This window comes from Hyperoodon ampullatus (assembly GCF_949752795.1).
Source record: "Hyperoodon ampullatus genome assembly, chromosome: 19".
Taxonomy (NCBI): Eukaryota; Metazoa; Chordata; class Mammalia; order Artiodactyla; family Ziphiidae; genus Hyperoodon; species Hyperoodon ampullatus.
The window spans coordinates 26,402,994-26,419,056 of NC_136932.1; the positions used below are offsets into that span (position 1 = coordinate 26,402,994).

At 55.7% G+C, this 16,063-nt stretch overlaps 1 protein-coding gene across 1 annotated transcript; it reads left to right on the plus strand.

The window, feature by feature from the left end:
- Positions 1–6,993: 6,993 nt before the first annotated feature.
- Positions 6,994–9,950, plus strand: LOC307067585 (forkhead box protein J1-like; the record flags this gene model as incomplete). The annotated part of the gene is made up of 2 exons (XM_079725058.1): positions 6,994–7,491; positions 9,183–9,950. The coding sequence occupies 2 exons, from the start codon at positions 6,994–6,996 to the stop codon at positions 9,948–9,950; spliced, it is 1,266 nt and encodes a 421-aa protein (XP_079581184.1).
- Between the last annotated feature and the right edge of the window lie 6,113 nt (positions 9,951–16,063).

Sequence of the window (16,063 nt, forward strand, 5' to 3'; positions counted from 1 at the left end):
TCTTCTCCCTGGAGCCCTAACTCTATAAATTCAATCAGGGCCATCAACGTGCCCCTTATTCCTTCTCATGACACTAAACTGAATCCGGGATGAGTTCTCAGGAGGAGCCCACCTGTCAGTCACACTCTGGGCACTGATGTCCCTCTGCTCCGTGCTCACCAAGGGCTTCACCAACCATGGCTCTAAAGCCACGTCTTGCCCGGTGGACTAGGTCGAAATTGCCCCTCCTGGGTTCACGGCAGAGACTGCCTTCATGTTGCGTGGTTTGTAACCTCTTAAACATGCCCTGGACATGCTTAAGCTTCAGGACAGCCACGTCCCATCGTGGGTCCAGTGCTTTACTCCCTTGGCAACGTGGCTACAGGTGCTGGAGGGACACAAACTCCTGTGGTTGCCACTCTCCATCAGCTTGCAAAAGACCCAGGTCCTCAGCCCTCTGGCCCAATGCAGGCTTGTGGTGGAGGAAGCCGTAATCCCCAGAGACACCTCCCACGGCCTTCCCAGGGGCTCACCAGCCTTCCCACTTAGCGTTGACCCAGCCAGGCCTGGGCCAGAGCGGCTGAGCTCCAGGGTACACTTCACTTCCTGCCTTCCCACTCTTTACCTGGCTTCTGTCTGTCCATTTGTTTCTCATGTCTTTTTGCCAAATGTACGTCTGTCTGTCCAGTTTGTTTATTTTGAAACTCATTTAGGTTATCCAGACTTCATGTGAAAGTTCATGTTCACCCACTCCCAACCCCAAGCTTGCTGGGCGCGCGCACATCCGAGGGGCCCTCGCTGAGGCTTCCATTCCTAACTGGCAAGAGCCTGTATTTAATATGCTGAAATTTTCCAGGAAAAAAAATATTTGTGAGACTAGATTAATCCCTGTTCCACAAAAGCGGGGATGCTTCTGTGGCAAAGGTTACGGGCAGGATTTGTTTTGGTCACTAGTTGGGGAAGATGCCATCTCTGCCCTCTTCTGCCCTGAGCCTGTGGCAGCTGTGCCGGCCAGCCGCTCACTGGGCTTCAAAAGAGGAATCTTGGCTCCTGCCTCCCCACAGTGGCTCCCCACCAAACCCCGTGTTTGGCAGTGAGAGCTCCTGGGAATTGTTTCAGCCACCCATGCTGGTGGAAACTGACCCCAGGCCTTGTGCTTCCTCCTCTCCCTAACTCCTTCCGGCCAACCTGCTGGTGGATGTTTATTCCACTCTGGGATTGCGGCAGGGGAGCGAGACCTGGAAGGAAAACACTGCCTGGGCTTCTTTACGGTGATCTCGGGAGCCAGCCATTCTCAGATTAAAGTGGCTTCACCGTTCAGGCCAGACATGAAACCGAATGACAGTGGTGGCTGCCGGGAGAGGGAGTTGAGGGTCGCATCGTAGCCTCACCCCGAGGTCTCAAGGGCTCTTACGGGAGAAGGAAAGTGCATCTGCTCTCTTGGTAAAATGCTTCTCGGGTTCTGCTGTTAGCGTCACACTGGTAGTAAAGAGCTGGGGAACTCTCTGGAAGCATCTGTCGGGTTAATGTCGGGTTAATGACAGGAGCATCCACTGTGGTAGGTCCCGTGGAATCAACAGACTTCACCACGCTCAGCTGTAAGTTCAAAGTTCCATCCTATGACTGAGGTGCCTCAGGCTGGCTTGGCCGTCAGGACAGCTTCTCAGGCACTTGGTCCCCCTCTGCACGCTGTTTCCTTCCCCACATGGATGCCACCCCCCTCACGGAGCGCCCACAAGGAGGGAGCCCGGGGAGCATCCCATGGTCCACCCTCCCCAGGCCCACAGGTGCTCTGCCAGGAGCCCCAGCTGGCGGCAAGGATGGCTCAGATTCCCATCCTTGCTGCTCTCATCACCCTTGTGGGAGTGATGCTGAGAAAGCACCTGTGTCATTCCAGCACCTCTTCCCCTAAGAAGCCTCTGGGTCTTCTTTGGCCCCAAGACCAATGCGGTGGGGGAGGGCGATGGTATGTTCTGAGATTGTTCTGCAAGGTTCTCAAAGGGAGGAAATCTGAGTTGACCATTGTAGGTGGTGAGCCGATTAGAATCGCGAGGCCATGTTAGGTAGACGGGCCTCCAAGGAATCTGATGGAGTATCACACAGGCGGCAGGATAGTGGCCAGGGGACCAGTGACAATTCTGTGAAAAGGCTCTGGGGAGTGTGATGGGAAAAAGCAAAGATAATTTGAGTTTATTAGTGGAAATACAAATGTTTTTGTTTTGTTTTGTTTTGTTTTTTGTGGTACGTGGGCCTCTCACTGTTGTGGCCTCTCCCGTTGCAGAGCACAGGCTCCGGACGCGCCGGCTCAGCGGTCATGGCTCATGGGCCAAGCCGCTCCACGGCATGTGGGATCTTCCCGGACCGGAGCACGAACCCATGTCCCCTGCATCGGCAGGCGGACTCTCAACCAATGGTAAGCTGTGACAAAGCGAAAGAGAGGCATGGACATATATAAACTACCAAACGTAAGGTAGATAGATAGTGGGAAGCAGCCGCAGAGCACAGGGAGATCAGCTCGGTGCTTTGTGACCGCCTGGAGGGGTGGGATGGGGAGGATGGGAGGGAGGGAGATGCATGAGGGAAGGGATGTGGGAACAGATGTATATGTATCACTGATTCACTTTGTGATAAAGCAGAAACTAATAAAAAAATAAAAATAAAAGACAAAGAAAAAAATAAATACTTGGGAAGAAAAAAAAAACTTTGACTCAAGAGAAGCTGGACATGGAGGAGTGAGAGAGGGCAAGGGGTAGAGGGAAAGACATGTTTCTGGGTGGGAGCTGGTGTACCATCCCCCGGGCACAGCTCCTGCACAGAGGCCTGATAAGGAGTCCTCACCTCCACCCACCCACAGCAATCAGAGAAGAAAAGGAAATAAAAGGAATCCAAATTGGAAAAGAAGAAGTAAAGCTGTCACTGTTTGCAGATGACATGATACTATACATAGAGAATCCTAAAGATGCTACCAGAAAACTACTAGAGCTAATCAATGAATTTGGTAAAGTAGCAGGATACAAAATTAATGCACAGAAATCTCTGGCATTCCTGTACACTAATGATGAAGAATCTGAAAGTGAAATCAAGAAAACACTCCCATTTACCATTGCAACAAAAAGAGTAAAATACCTAGGAATAAACCTACCTAAGGAGACAAAAGACCTGTATGCAGAAAATTATAAGACACTGATGAAAGAAATTAAAGATGATACAAATAGATGGCGAGATATACCATGCTCCTGGATTGGAAGAATCGATATTGTGAAAATGACTCTACTACCCAAAGCAATCTACAGGTTCAATGCAATCCCTATCAAACTACCACTGGCATTTTTCACAGAACTAGAACAAAAAATTTCAAACTTTGTTTGGAAAAACAAAAGACCCCGAATAGCCAAAGCAACCTTGAGAACGAAAAACGGAGCTGGAGGAATCAGGCTCCCTGACTTCACACTACACTACAAAGCTACAGTAATCAAGACAGTGTTTTACTGCCACAAAAACAGAAAGATAGATCAATGGAACAGGATAGAAAGCCCAGAGATAAACCCACACATAGACAGTCAACTTACCTTTGATAAAGGAGGCAGGAATGTACAGTGGAGAAAGGACAGCCTCTTCAATAAGTGATGCTGGGAAAACTGGACAGGGACATGTAAAAGTATGAGATTAGATCATTCCCTAACACCATACACAAAAATAAGCTCAAAATGGATTAAAGACCTAAATGTAAGGCCAGAAACTATCAAACTCTTAGAGGAAAACATAGGCAGAACACTCTATGACATAAATCACAGCAAGATCCTTTTGGACCCACCTCCTAGAGAAATGGAAATAAAAACAAAGATAAACAAATGGGACCTAATGAAACTTCAAAGCTTTTGCACAGCAAAGGAAACCATAAACAAGACCAAAAGACAACCCTCAGAATGGGAGAAAATATTTGCAAATGAAGCAACTGACAAAGGATTAATCTCCAAAATTTAAAAACAGCTCATGCAGCTCAATAGCAAAAAAACAAACAACCCAATCCAAAAATGGGCAGAAGACTTAAATAGGCATTTCTCCAAAGAAGATATACAGACTGCCAACAAACACATGAAAGAATGCTCAACATCATTAATCATTAGAGAAATGCAAATCAAAACTACAATGAGATATCATCTCACACCACTCAGAATGGCCATCATCAAGAAATCTAGAAACAATAAATGCTGGAGAGGGTGTGGAGAAAAGGGAACACTCTTGCACTGCTGGTGGGAATGTGAATTGGTACAGCCACTATGGAGAACAGTATGGAGGTTCCTTAAAAGACTAAAAATAGAACTACCATATGACCCAGCAATCCCACTACTAGGCATATACCCTGAGAAAACCATAATTCAGAAAGAGACATGTACCAAAATGTTCATTGCAGCTCTATTCACAATAGCCCGGAGATGGAAGCAACCTAAGTGTCCATCATCGGATGAATGGATAAAGAAGATGTGGCACATATATACAATGGAATATTACTCAGCCATAAAAAGAAACGAAACTGAGCTATTTGTAATGAGGTGGATAGACCTAGAGTCTGTCATACAGAGTGAAGTAAGTCAGAAAGAGAAAGACAAATACCGTATGCTAACACATATATATGGAATTTAAAAAAATGTCATGTCATGTTTACCTAGGGGTAAAACAGGAATAAAGACACAGACCTACTTGAGAATGGACTTGAGGATATGGGGAGGGGGAAGGGTAAGCTGTGACAAAGCGAAAGAGAGGCATGGACATATATACACTACCAAACGTAAGATAGATAGATAGTGGGAAGCAGCCGCAGAGCACAGGGAGATCAGCTCGGTGCTTTGTGACCGCCTGGAGGGGTGGGATGGGGAGGGTGGGAGGGAGGGAGATGCATGAGGGAAGGGATGTGGGAACAGATGTATATGTATGACTGATTCACTTTGTTATAAAGCAGAAACTAATAAAAAATAAAAATAAAACAAAAATAAAAATAAAAACAATAAATACTTGGGAAGAAAAAAAAAACTTTGACTCAAGACAAGCTGGACATGGAGGAGTGAGAGAGGGCAAGGGGTAGAGGGAAAGACATGTTTCTGGGTGGGAGCTGGTGTACCATCCCCCGGGCACAGCTCCTGCGCAGAGGCCTGATAAGGAGCCCTCACCTGCACCCACCCCCTTCAACCAGAGAACTTCCAACTGCAGCTCCTCAGTACCTGAAGAGCAGGAAAGCTGGTGACTGGAGGGAGGCTGGGGGACGGGAGGAGGAAGGACCACAGTCCACCGTTAGTCCGTCACTTAAAGGCTGGTGAAATTAATGGGGCCAATGACCCCAGTAAAAGAATTTGGCAAGTCCACGGCTTTCCTGGGTTTCACCCACCGGCTCTGTTTCCTCGGCTATCTGGAAAGAAGGGAGAGCACTTCCGAAGAAGCCTCTGGAATGTCAGCTTCTGGGAATCTTGCTGAGGACGGGGCGGGGAGGCAGCGCTTACCGGGAAACACTGGATTACCCTAGCCGCCTTGGGGTGTCTGCGACCGGGGCTGCGGTTTCTGCGGACCTGAGCGGCAGGTGGCATCGGAGAGTCAGACCTGCTTGCGGGCACCAAGACGACACTCGGTCGGGAGACAGGGACAGGCCGCAGAAACGTGAGCAAGTGCCACTCGCAGCCCAGAGGAGAGGAAAGGAAAGCCCCAAGCATGCACCCAGCCCTGGCCCCCGCGCCACGGGCTGCGTCCCAGGAGCCGTCGCCACCTCTGAGCAGCCCAGATGGGAAGGAGGTGGGGCGGAGTACGGTTCCCGCGGCGAACTGCTCGCCGAGGGCCCCGGGGCCTCTGCGGGAGCGCCGAGCCGCGCGCCTCTCCGAGCCCTGCGCGGGGCCCTCGGGCGGGAATGCGCGGAGCCGGGACGCGGTGGCGGGTACGGGGCTGGGTCGCGCGCGGGAGAGGGCGGCAGGAGGGAGTTGGAAGAGAGTTACCGCGTGAGAGAGCGGTTAAGAGCCCGCGGTCTCGTTGGAGACGCCCTGGCCAATGGCAGAAGCGGAAGCTGTTTATATGGGCGGGGCGTCGCCACGGCAGCAGGAGACGCCTTGCGAGCGGCTACTGAGTGCCGGTCCAAGGCCGCTGGCTTTCAGAGAGGCGCTGTCGGGCGTGAGTGGCGACCAGGATTGCTGGCTGGGCCCTCGAGCTGGGAGCAGAGAGCCGCGGTGAGGGTGGGCGGTGGGAGGAATTTCTTTGAGAACCTTCCTTTGGCCCGGGCTGCGCTCTGAGCCAGGTAAGGGACGGGGAGGGCTGCAGGCCGTGGGAAGGGAGGGCGTCAGTACCAGCCCGCTCTCCCATCCGTCCCCGACGGAAGTGGTGGGCCCGGGGACTGACATCAGAGGCGTTTGGGGGACACTCACTTCCCGCCCCCTTATAACTCTCTGTATTGTTTCCTTCCTTCCCCTTGATCCCCATCCTAATATCCCTTTTCAAAGATCAGACGTACTCCCCCGCCCCCCGACCCGTCGTACTGCCCTCCTGGACTCTCTCGCCCCATTTCCATTGGTTGTGGACGGAGAGAGGGTGGTTAATTCCCCGCTTTGAGGGAGAAAGGGGTGGCCTCGCATGCCCCTACACTATTCCCTCGTTTGGCTAATTAAGTCTCCCCTAAAAGATCAAAGAGGAAAAGAGCGAGGCGAACCCCGTGTGGGTCGGACCCCCAGGCACACCTTCTGTTTCCCAGACCTCGGCAGTAAAAGATCCTCCCCAGCTGCAGGAAGGATTTTAGTAAGAGCCTCCCCCCTCGCACACACTCTCCCCTCGGGGGTGGGGAAAGAGGGCTCAGTTCCCGCTCTGGTCCCCGCAGGCACCCCATTCAGTTTGGAGGAGGCTACCCCCGGATCGCGGGATGGAAGCCCGCTTCCGGGAGGCTGCGTAACTGAAGCCGCGGGAGTCAGCGGGCCGGAGAGCTCGGCGGCCACCCTCGGCTCGGCTCGTGGATGTTGACAGCCCCCTCGGAGAGTCCCCGCAGATATGGCGGAGAGCTGGCTACGCGTCTCAGGAGCAGGGGCAGCGGAGGAGGCCGGACCGGAAGGCGGCCTGGAGGAGTCCAACGCCCTGAATGACAGCCTGACCAGCCTGCAGTGGCTGCAGGAATTCTCCCTTCTCAACGCCAAGGTCCCCGCCCTGCCTTCGGGGGACACCGACCCCCACGGCTACCACGAGCTGTCAGGCTCGGCCGAGCCGGGGTCTCCCCTGGCGGCGGACCCCGCCTGCCTGGGGCAGCCGCACACGCCTGGCAAGCCCACGTACTCCTGCACGCCGCGGAGCGCCCCCTCGGGGCTGCAGGCCTCGCCTCCCGACGACGTGGACCACGCCACCAACCCGCACGTGAAGCCGCCCTACTCGTATGCCACGCTCATCTGCATGGCCATGCAGGCCAGCAAGGCCACCAAGATCACCCTGTCGGCCATCTACAAGTGGATCACGGACAACTTCTGCTACTTCCGTCACGCTGATCCCACCTGGCAGGTAGGGGAGGCACTCCCTCCCTCCCTCCCCATGCCCGCACGGACTGGACTCACATCCCAGATCCGCAGGCCAAGTAGGCGCGGTACGGCCAGGGCCCCGAGAGAGGAAGGCCGTCGAGGAAGGACCTCAAGGGAGCCCAGTGCTTGGACTGCTGCCCCTTTGACTTCAGAGACGGAGGAGGGAGGATGTTCAGAGGGCTGTAGGGGTGCCGACATAGAGGTTCAAGTGGAAAGAACTTGTCACTCATCCGGCAGGCTCAGCCCAAAGACCAGGGCTGAACTATGCGTGCACACAGCCCCCCAGGGTAGGTTGATGGACTGAGGGACACATTTTTGTCCCAAGTCCTGGAATTCCTAGACACTACCCTCCTCGAGGTCAGTTTGTCAGGGCCTGACTGGAGGCAGAGCGTCGTTCCTGCCAGGCTCTGCATCCTGCCTGCTTTCAGTTGGCTGGAGGGGGTCTGGGAGGGGAGAGGGGCGTGCTGCGGGGTGTGAAGGCCATCTGTGTCCCAGTTGAAGGGCTACGGGGCCTTCCGAAAGCTGCTGTGCCAGCCCCCACCCCAAGCCCTCCCTAGTTTCCTGCCTTCACTCCTCCCCCTCTTCTCATCAACCTCCCTGGGGGGACAATTACCTCAGCCACGTGCTTTCCACAGGGGCTCTTTCCTCCCACACTGGCTTCATGTTCCAAGTCTCCGGAACCTGGCACAGAGCAGCCAAGGGGCCCAGGCCACCATGTAAACATCCCAGTCTTGCCAGGGGGTACTACTCACCTGCCGGCCCCACGCACCAGGCCCCAGAACCCTGTGCCCCAGCGTGGTTTGGACTGTGCACCCAGGCGTGAACAAGGCAGGATGGTGATTCAGGCTGGGCACACACTGCCCTGAGCATCTTCGACCATCAGGATCAGGGGCTACTTGGGGACAGAGACCCTGAGGATGCACAGATCCTTTCCCTGTGGCACAGGTCACAGGATCACAGTTCCTGTGATCCCAGCTATTCCACGTTTGCTTGGGCCCTGACCCTGGGGCAGGTACCATTTGTAACCTTGGTGAGAAAGCAGAGACCCTCCACCACCCCCCACCCTACTCCAAGCCTGAGAGGCCCCAGGAATGAGCGCTATGCTCTTGGCTGGGTAATAATCAACTGAGGCCTCAGAGCCTGGGGTGGGAGGAGGGGGACATGGTGGGTGAGGGTCCAGGCCAGCAGCCGGCTCTAGAAACAAGGAAAGTCATCAGATCCTCCCACACTTCATCCCCCCACCCCCACACACACACCCTCACACCCACTCACTCATTTCACAAACAGAGAAGGCCAGCCAGGCCCAGGCAGAGGGAGATGGCCGTCCAGGCCCTGGGGGAGCCAAGGCCTTTGACCAGAGGCCGCAAGCGGCGGGGTAAGGGAGGGAGGGCAGGACAGGGTGGCACTGAGAGCCACCCTGCGGCTCAGGGCTTGGATGACTGAGCAGGCAGATATCCTGGCAAAAGGGAACAAAAACCCCCGACAGCACTCCCAGCGCCTGGTGCCCCGTGGCTGGTGTCCCAGAGCCTCCCGGTCGGAGCAGCGCCTCTGTCTCCCCTGCCCCCATCGGAGAGAAGGTGGTGGTGGGACTGGCAGTGGCGCTAGGAGCCCCCCATCACTGAGCCCACCCACTCACCCAGCTGTCTTCCTTCTCTCCTATCTCCCTGTGTCCAGAACTCCATCCGCCACAACCTGTCCCTGAACAAGGGCTTCATCAAGGTGCCTCGGGAGAAGGACGAGCCAGGCAAGGGGGGCTTCTGGCGCATCGACCCCCAGTACGCCGAGCGGCTGCTGAGTGGGGCCTTGAAGAAGCGGCGGCTGCCCCCAGTCCACATCCACCCGGCCTTTGCCCGCCAGGCCGCGCCGGAGCCCAGCGCCGCCCCATGGGCTGGGCCACTGACCGTGAGCACCGAGGCCCAGCAGCTGCTGCGGGAGTTCGAGGAGGCCACTGGGGAGGCGGGCTGGGGTGCAGGCGAGGGCAGGCTGGGGCGTAAGCGTCAACAGCCGCTGCCCAAGCAGGAGGCCAAGGTCCCGCGGCCCTCCAGCCCCCTGCTGCTGACCCAGGAGGAGCAGGGTGAGCTGGAACCCCTCAAGGGCAACTTTGACTGGGAGGCCATCTTGGACGCTGGCACGCTGGACGGGGAGCTGGGCACGCTGGAGACCTCGGAGCTGATCCCGCCGCTGAGCCCCGCCTCACACGGGGACGTGGACCTCACCATCCACGGCCACCACATCGAGTGCCCTGTTACCTGGGGGCCTCCAGTGGAGCAGGCTACCGACAGCCTGGACTTTGATGAGACCTTCCTGGCCACATCCTTCCTGCAGCACCCCTGGGACGAGAGCACCCGTAGCTCCCTGCCCCCTGAGCCCCTCTTTGAGGCCGGGGATGCCACACTGGCCTCTGACCTGCATGACTGGGCCAGCCTGGGCGCCTTCTTGTAAGAAGCCAGGCCCTGCCCCACCTCCAGACAGCACCGAAGTCTGGACCCAGACTGCCCCCCTCCCCGCCAGTGCAGGCCCATGGACACCCTACCGCCCAGGCAGGGGCTGGGCCAGGTCACCCCGCCAGGCCACACGGCCCCCAGCCCAGGCCATCCTCAGATCCTAGTCCAGCAGGCTGAGAATTGGGGCCCAGGACCAAAACTGCTGCCTCCGCTCCCCAGCCCCCCATACACACAGTGTTTCGTTGATCCACTTCTTCCCTGCCCCAGAGACACGCTAAGGGCCCTGCACTATGAGAGCTGCGGCTTGGAGGGGCCCTGGCCAAGCTGGAAACATCAGTACAGGGCCCGCCCCAGAACACCTTAGCTTCGAAGCTTCTCTCTCTCCTGCTCTCCTCCCCAGGTCTCTATCCAGAGAAAGTTCCCAGGTACAAGAAATACTGATTAGGTGACTGCAAATTAATACCCAAGAGGCCTCTCCCGGCAGTCTGTGAGGAGGAGCTAGGCGGAGGGGGGAAGAGAGAGGAGACAGAAATGAGGCCGGGGTGCTGGGTGGAGCCAGGAGATTTTCTAAGGCCTCTGGGATCTTCTGGCTTCATCCCTAGAGATGGAGCACAGGGTATGTGTCCCTAATCTTTGAGCCCAACTTGAGGCTGAGAGCAGCGGGGAGTTGGGGATCTGGGGGTTAGGGGCTGGGGCAGCCAAGCTGCAGGGGGAAAGGGGACAGACAGACTGATGTAGTGAGTGTAGCTATAGCGGAGGCTTAACTGGGAGGGACGCAGTGCTTGCTAGAACCACTGGGACCAGGAAGGGGGGATGGCCCCGTGCCCTTGCTTGCACTCCTGCGGGGGAATGTCTTGCTCCACCATAAACCCCCTGGGCTGCATCCCACATCCACTCTCCTAACCCATTGGGCAATTTAACCTTTTTCATAGAAAGTTATTTACAATAAAAACATTTTTAAAAATAAAGTTTAAAAAAAATCTCAAACTGGACCTGCTTGCAACTTTCTCTGGGGAAAAGCATGGGCCAGTTTTGGGGAGGCCACGGCCCAAGGGGGAATGGCTGGGAGGAAGATGGGGGGCACCAAAGGCCTGCAGAGTGTCCCCTGATGCACTCCTCAAGATCTCTGGGTCCCCAGAGAGAAAGGGGCTGAGAGGCGGCCCTCGGGGTCCCCTGCAGCCATGGCCTCGGCACCTCTATATGTGCAATGGGGAGACTGTACCCACAGGCCCGAGGAGCAGGCGGCAAAGGAGGCACAGCCCCCTCCCTGGCCCTGGAGACTCACTCACAAAGGCCGTTCTTGCCCAGGGCTCGGCTCACGTTCCCCACCTCGCCCAAGTTGAGGGCCTGCCCAGACTCACCTGCGGCCCTCGCCTGGGCCTGTCTCCAGCTCCTCCCTCCCTTGGTCCCTTCCTGAAGGGACAGGGTGTGAGGTCAGAGGGCCCCAGCCCCTGGGGCCCCACTTGCCACCCTGGGGTTCATTCACCCCGCCCAGGGCCTTCCCTCCAATGCAGGTTGGGGCTGAGGGAGGCCATCAGGGCAGACGGAAGACGGGGTGCCTAGACCCTACAGCTCCAGCCTGTGAGGAATCAACGTAGCAGAGTTCTGATGGGGAAACTGAGGCACAGCAAATATGTGACACTCGGCAGGCACCTTTCAACCCCCTCACCCCAGCTTTGCCTGGAACCCGTCTCTCCCCTGAGCCCGCACCTGGCCCCGCCAGCACGCCCTTGTGGTGCACAGCCCCTTCCCCCAGCACTCACGTGCACGTGCGCACAGACACACACACACACACACAAATGGGCACTGTCCTACACAATCCTGCCCAGCCTCCACGAGCCCCTTTCTCCTGAAGCCCCTTTCTTTCCTTGCACTCGAGGCTGGCTCCAGGACAACCTGGCATTCCCCCGCCAACTTGCTGCTTTCCCTTGCTAATTATTCCAAATATTTCAGAAAGGTGCGCACACTGCAGGGCCAGCCGGGTTGGGGCCTTACAGAGCTCAGGAGGCAGCCCATCCCCTTCCCACCGCTTGCTGAGGAGGCTGCCCCAGCCTCCCTCTGAGACTCCCTTCACCCCCTAAGCAACGACTCCCTCCCTCTCCCCACCACCCTCCGGCCTTCCTCCCCACGCTCCCCAGCACTGGGGGAACATGGGGGCTCCAGCCTCTCCACTGGTCCCCAGGCTCAGCCTCCAGCCCCCGCCAAAAGGGGTACACCCTGGATTGACAGGTGGGGCCGGTCACTGTCCCACCTCCTCACCCTCTGCCTGGGCCCATGCTGGGGGAAGAGGGGCAAGGTCAGGGGCTGGCAGAACTGCCTGCCAGGTAAGGAAAGGCTGAAGAAGCTTCTGGCTGCCAGGAAGAATCACCAGGTGCTCCTGAAAATCCCTATGCTTGGGACTAGCGTCTCTGGGGCTGGGACCCAAACACTGGCACTTTTAAGGGTCCATGGATGCTGCCAACGAGCAGCCAAAGCTAAGAGGGGGCTCCGAAGCGGCCAGAACACAGGGCTTCACACACCCTTTCAGCAGGCAGCGTTTGGGGGTTGGCGGTGGAGGGGGCGGGAAGCGTCAGTGCATCCTGTCCCTCCTATTCATCCCTGCCCCGGCCCTTGGCTGGGTGGCTTTTTCAAAAAACGTTCAGTGACTCCGTATTTCTTTAGAGATTCAATGTAATCCCAGTCAATATATATTTTGCGCCCTTAACAGTAAGTTGCAGACAGGCTGCCCCATTAGCACTAGATACTTTAGTGTGTGTTTCCTTAGAACAAGGACACGCCTCCATAATCCCAGTACCACCATCACAATCAGGAAATGAACACTGACCTGGTAATCCCATGTAACCGCAGACCCCCTTCACGTCTTGCAGATCACCCCAGTAATGCTCCTCTCCAGTCCAGCATCCCAATCCAGGACCCCATGTTGCACTGAGTTGTCCTTTCTCTTTTGCCCTGTGTGGCTTTGAGCCCATGACTCAAGCTCTCTGGGCACGTTTCGCATTTCCTTTGATCTCCACTTTTGAGGTGAGAAGCCCTTCAGCCACTTCACCCTCAGGTGTGGTACAGTCCCTTCCCAAAGCAAGAAGCCAGCTTTCTGTCTCCTCACTTTCCACCTCTTCCCTATCCTCCCTCCCCCATGTATCGCCAGCCAGGAAAGGGATGAGGGGCAATGTTCAAGAACTCAGTCTTTGGGGACCCTCCCCGTCTGCCCACGGGACAGGCCACCCCCAGCTCCAGTGACGGGAAGGCCCCCGGGATGGGATTCCATGCTGGCCTGAAGCAAATGCGCCAGGCCTCCTGAAGAGCTGAGCTGAGGGCAGGAAACACTCTTCTCCCCGCCTCTGCCCCCCTCAACATACTGGGGACCCAGACTTGAAGAAGGAAGGTCATGTCCATGGTGTCCTCCCAGATCAGCACCGACAGCGTCTCCTCCATGTCCGGCTCCTACATCGCCCCTGGCACGGAAGAGGACGGGGAGGCTCTCCCCTGCCCCCGGCCCGCCAGCAGGACCACCTCAGAAGAAGCAGAGGTAAGAGAGGAGCATGGGATTGCCCTCGCCGCTCTGCTCTGCTCTGTATTCGAGTCCCAAGGAGCTCAGTCCAGGGCCTGCCAGGGAGATCAGCAAAGCCCCCCAGTGCTCAGGAGGGGAGCCCTGGAAAACAGGGTACCGTGTCGTTGAATCAAAGACTCCCTCAGATGTGATCTTCCATGTGGCACCACTTCTGTCCTGAGGACTTGGTTTGCGTTTGCTGCCAGGCGAGCTGGGTAGGAGAGCCGGTGACATCTGCACCTTGACTTTTGTTGCTCCTTTGCAGGTGACGCCAGCGGCGTCTCCAGACTGCAACTTTGCGGGCCTCGCCGCCACCGCCGAAGAGCAGGATGCAGAGGTAAGAGCAAGGTGGACGCTGGTGCCCCTCCCCGGTCAGAGGGACTGCCGGCGCTGGCAGAGGATGCAAATAGGATGGGGGCTGTTCTGGAAGAAGCCTTCCAAGCTGCTGCACTTGGATCTGTTAGAGGCAGGGTGCAGGCAGAGGGACTGTCCGATTAGCAGAGGGCGCTGGTCTCAGCGTAATAGGCGTGGGGTGAGTTCCAGAGGGAAGTCTTCCAGGGCAGACCCTTGAGAGGGTGTCTGTCCTCCAATTCACTTAGTATTTACCTGGCACAGCCATCTCACATCTTCCTGGCACTGGGGGACACAAAGACCGAGTGACATGGCTTTTGCCTGCCCACGCCCCCAATCCACCCATCCCACCCATCCCGGAGCTCCGTCTGATGGAGGAATCAGAGTTATAACTCAGCGTGAGAAGTGCTCTGACGGAGGTGTGGCCCAAGTATATGGAATGCCCAGCTCCCAGTGGGGACTCTACAACTTTCTCTTGAGCCAGATGTTCTCAAAGGAGTATCTGGATGGGATTGGGGATCCTAAAGGGTTTCTGAAAGTTTTATGATCTCACGGTTTGCTTTTTCATTTGACAACTTTTATTTCCACCTGAGAGAAACAGTGTGAGCTAAACTATTACCAAGGCTATTCCTGACAGTCCCACGGTCCCTCTGTAAGGTGCCTCAGACCTGGTCCCTCTGTAACGTGCCTCACACCTGGTCCCTATGGGCCGATCCTGCCTCGCCAAGCAAAATCTGCCTCTGCTGGGCCTCCCAGCCATCTCACACGGACAGGAAATGTATGCATACCATGAGGGTGATCAGTTCTGTCTTCTGACAATCAGTAGACTCATTTCACTGCTTTATGGACTCACAGTGCCTTCCTTCTGTCCTAGGGAAATGATGTTCTAGAAGAAGAGGACGGATCACCCACACAAGAAGATGGTAAAAGACCTGGTCTTTTGCTCCCTTTTATTATATTTCTTTCCCGGGTATTCTCTAAAGGGTAGAGAAAGGGGCACTGGTGTGACTTGGTGGCACTGCTCAAGGGTGTGGCTTTGGGGAAAGGTTGTCTTCTTGATGGAATATCAAAGCAAGCAGGGTATCTGAGGACCTCAGCAGCCTTCCTGGCTCTTTCTGGGCCTCTGAGCCAAGGCTGCAGTAGATACATGTAGTTCTCCATCTACGTTGAGTAGATCCTGAAGCTTCTTGGGCAACTGCCATCACCTTCCTTCCTGCTTCAGCTTCTCAGCTGAGTCTCACAGAACTGCTCTAGCAGCCCCAAAGTTCATCTGCAGCAGGAGAACAGCTTCCTCCCCTTGGGGGAACCGACTGTTAGGCAGTAGGTTTTTCCTGCTTTAGTGAAGAAAATGGCTGATATTACAGTAGCAGAAGGATCACAGCCCTGGCGGCACAGCAAAGGTGAGGTGAAGAGACGTTAGCAGCTCAGCGTACACTAGTGATTGTAGGCTATTGGAACGATTCTCTTTACCATCATTCAGGCCTCAAGTAGATAGTTTTTTTAAATTGGAAGTGTTGGTTTACAATGTTGTGTTAGTTTCTGCTCTAGAGCAACGTGAATCAATTATACATATACATATATCCACTCTTTTTTTTAGATACTTTTCCCATATAGGCCATTACAGGGAACTGAGTAGAGTCCGCTGTGCTCTACAGCAGGTCCTTATTAGTTATCTATTTTATATATAGTAGTGTGTATATGTCAATCCCAATCCCCAATTTATCCCTCCCCTCCCTTGCCCCCCGCCATAACCATAAGTTTGTTTTCTACATCTGTGACTCTATTTCTGTTTTGTAAATAAGGTCAATCATATCTTCAGTCGGAAGAATTTTGTTTCTAGTAAGCCGAGAAGCGAAGGAACGACCTACATATAGAGCAAGGAAGTGGGGGGGGAGGTGACCTGGGAATCCCACCTGGGAGTGTAGGACCAGGCGTCCCAGGAACCGGTGTCTCTTCCCTCTGCTCCTCTGAGGTGCCTCCACAGAAGGGCAACCTCCAGAGCAAACCTGGATCCCAGCCTGGATGCAGATGTCACACTAGTCACCTCTGCTTTGGCCATGGCAGTTGCTTGTGGGGCGGTGTGGTGTGCAGGGGGTGCGCATGTGCACATGACCACTCTCTCCTGGCCAAGTAGTGCCAGAGGAGGGGTGGTCGCCCAGGCTGTGCCTCTGCCACACGCGCACGCCAACTAAGCCGGGGTTGGGCACTACCTC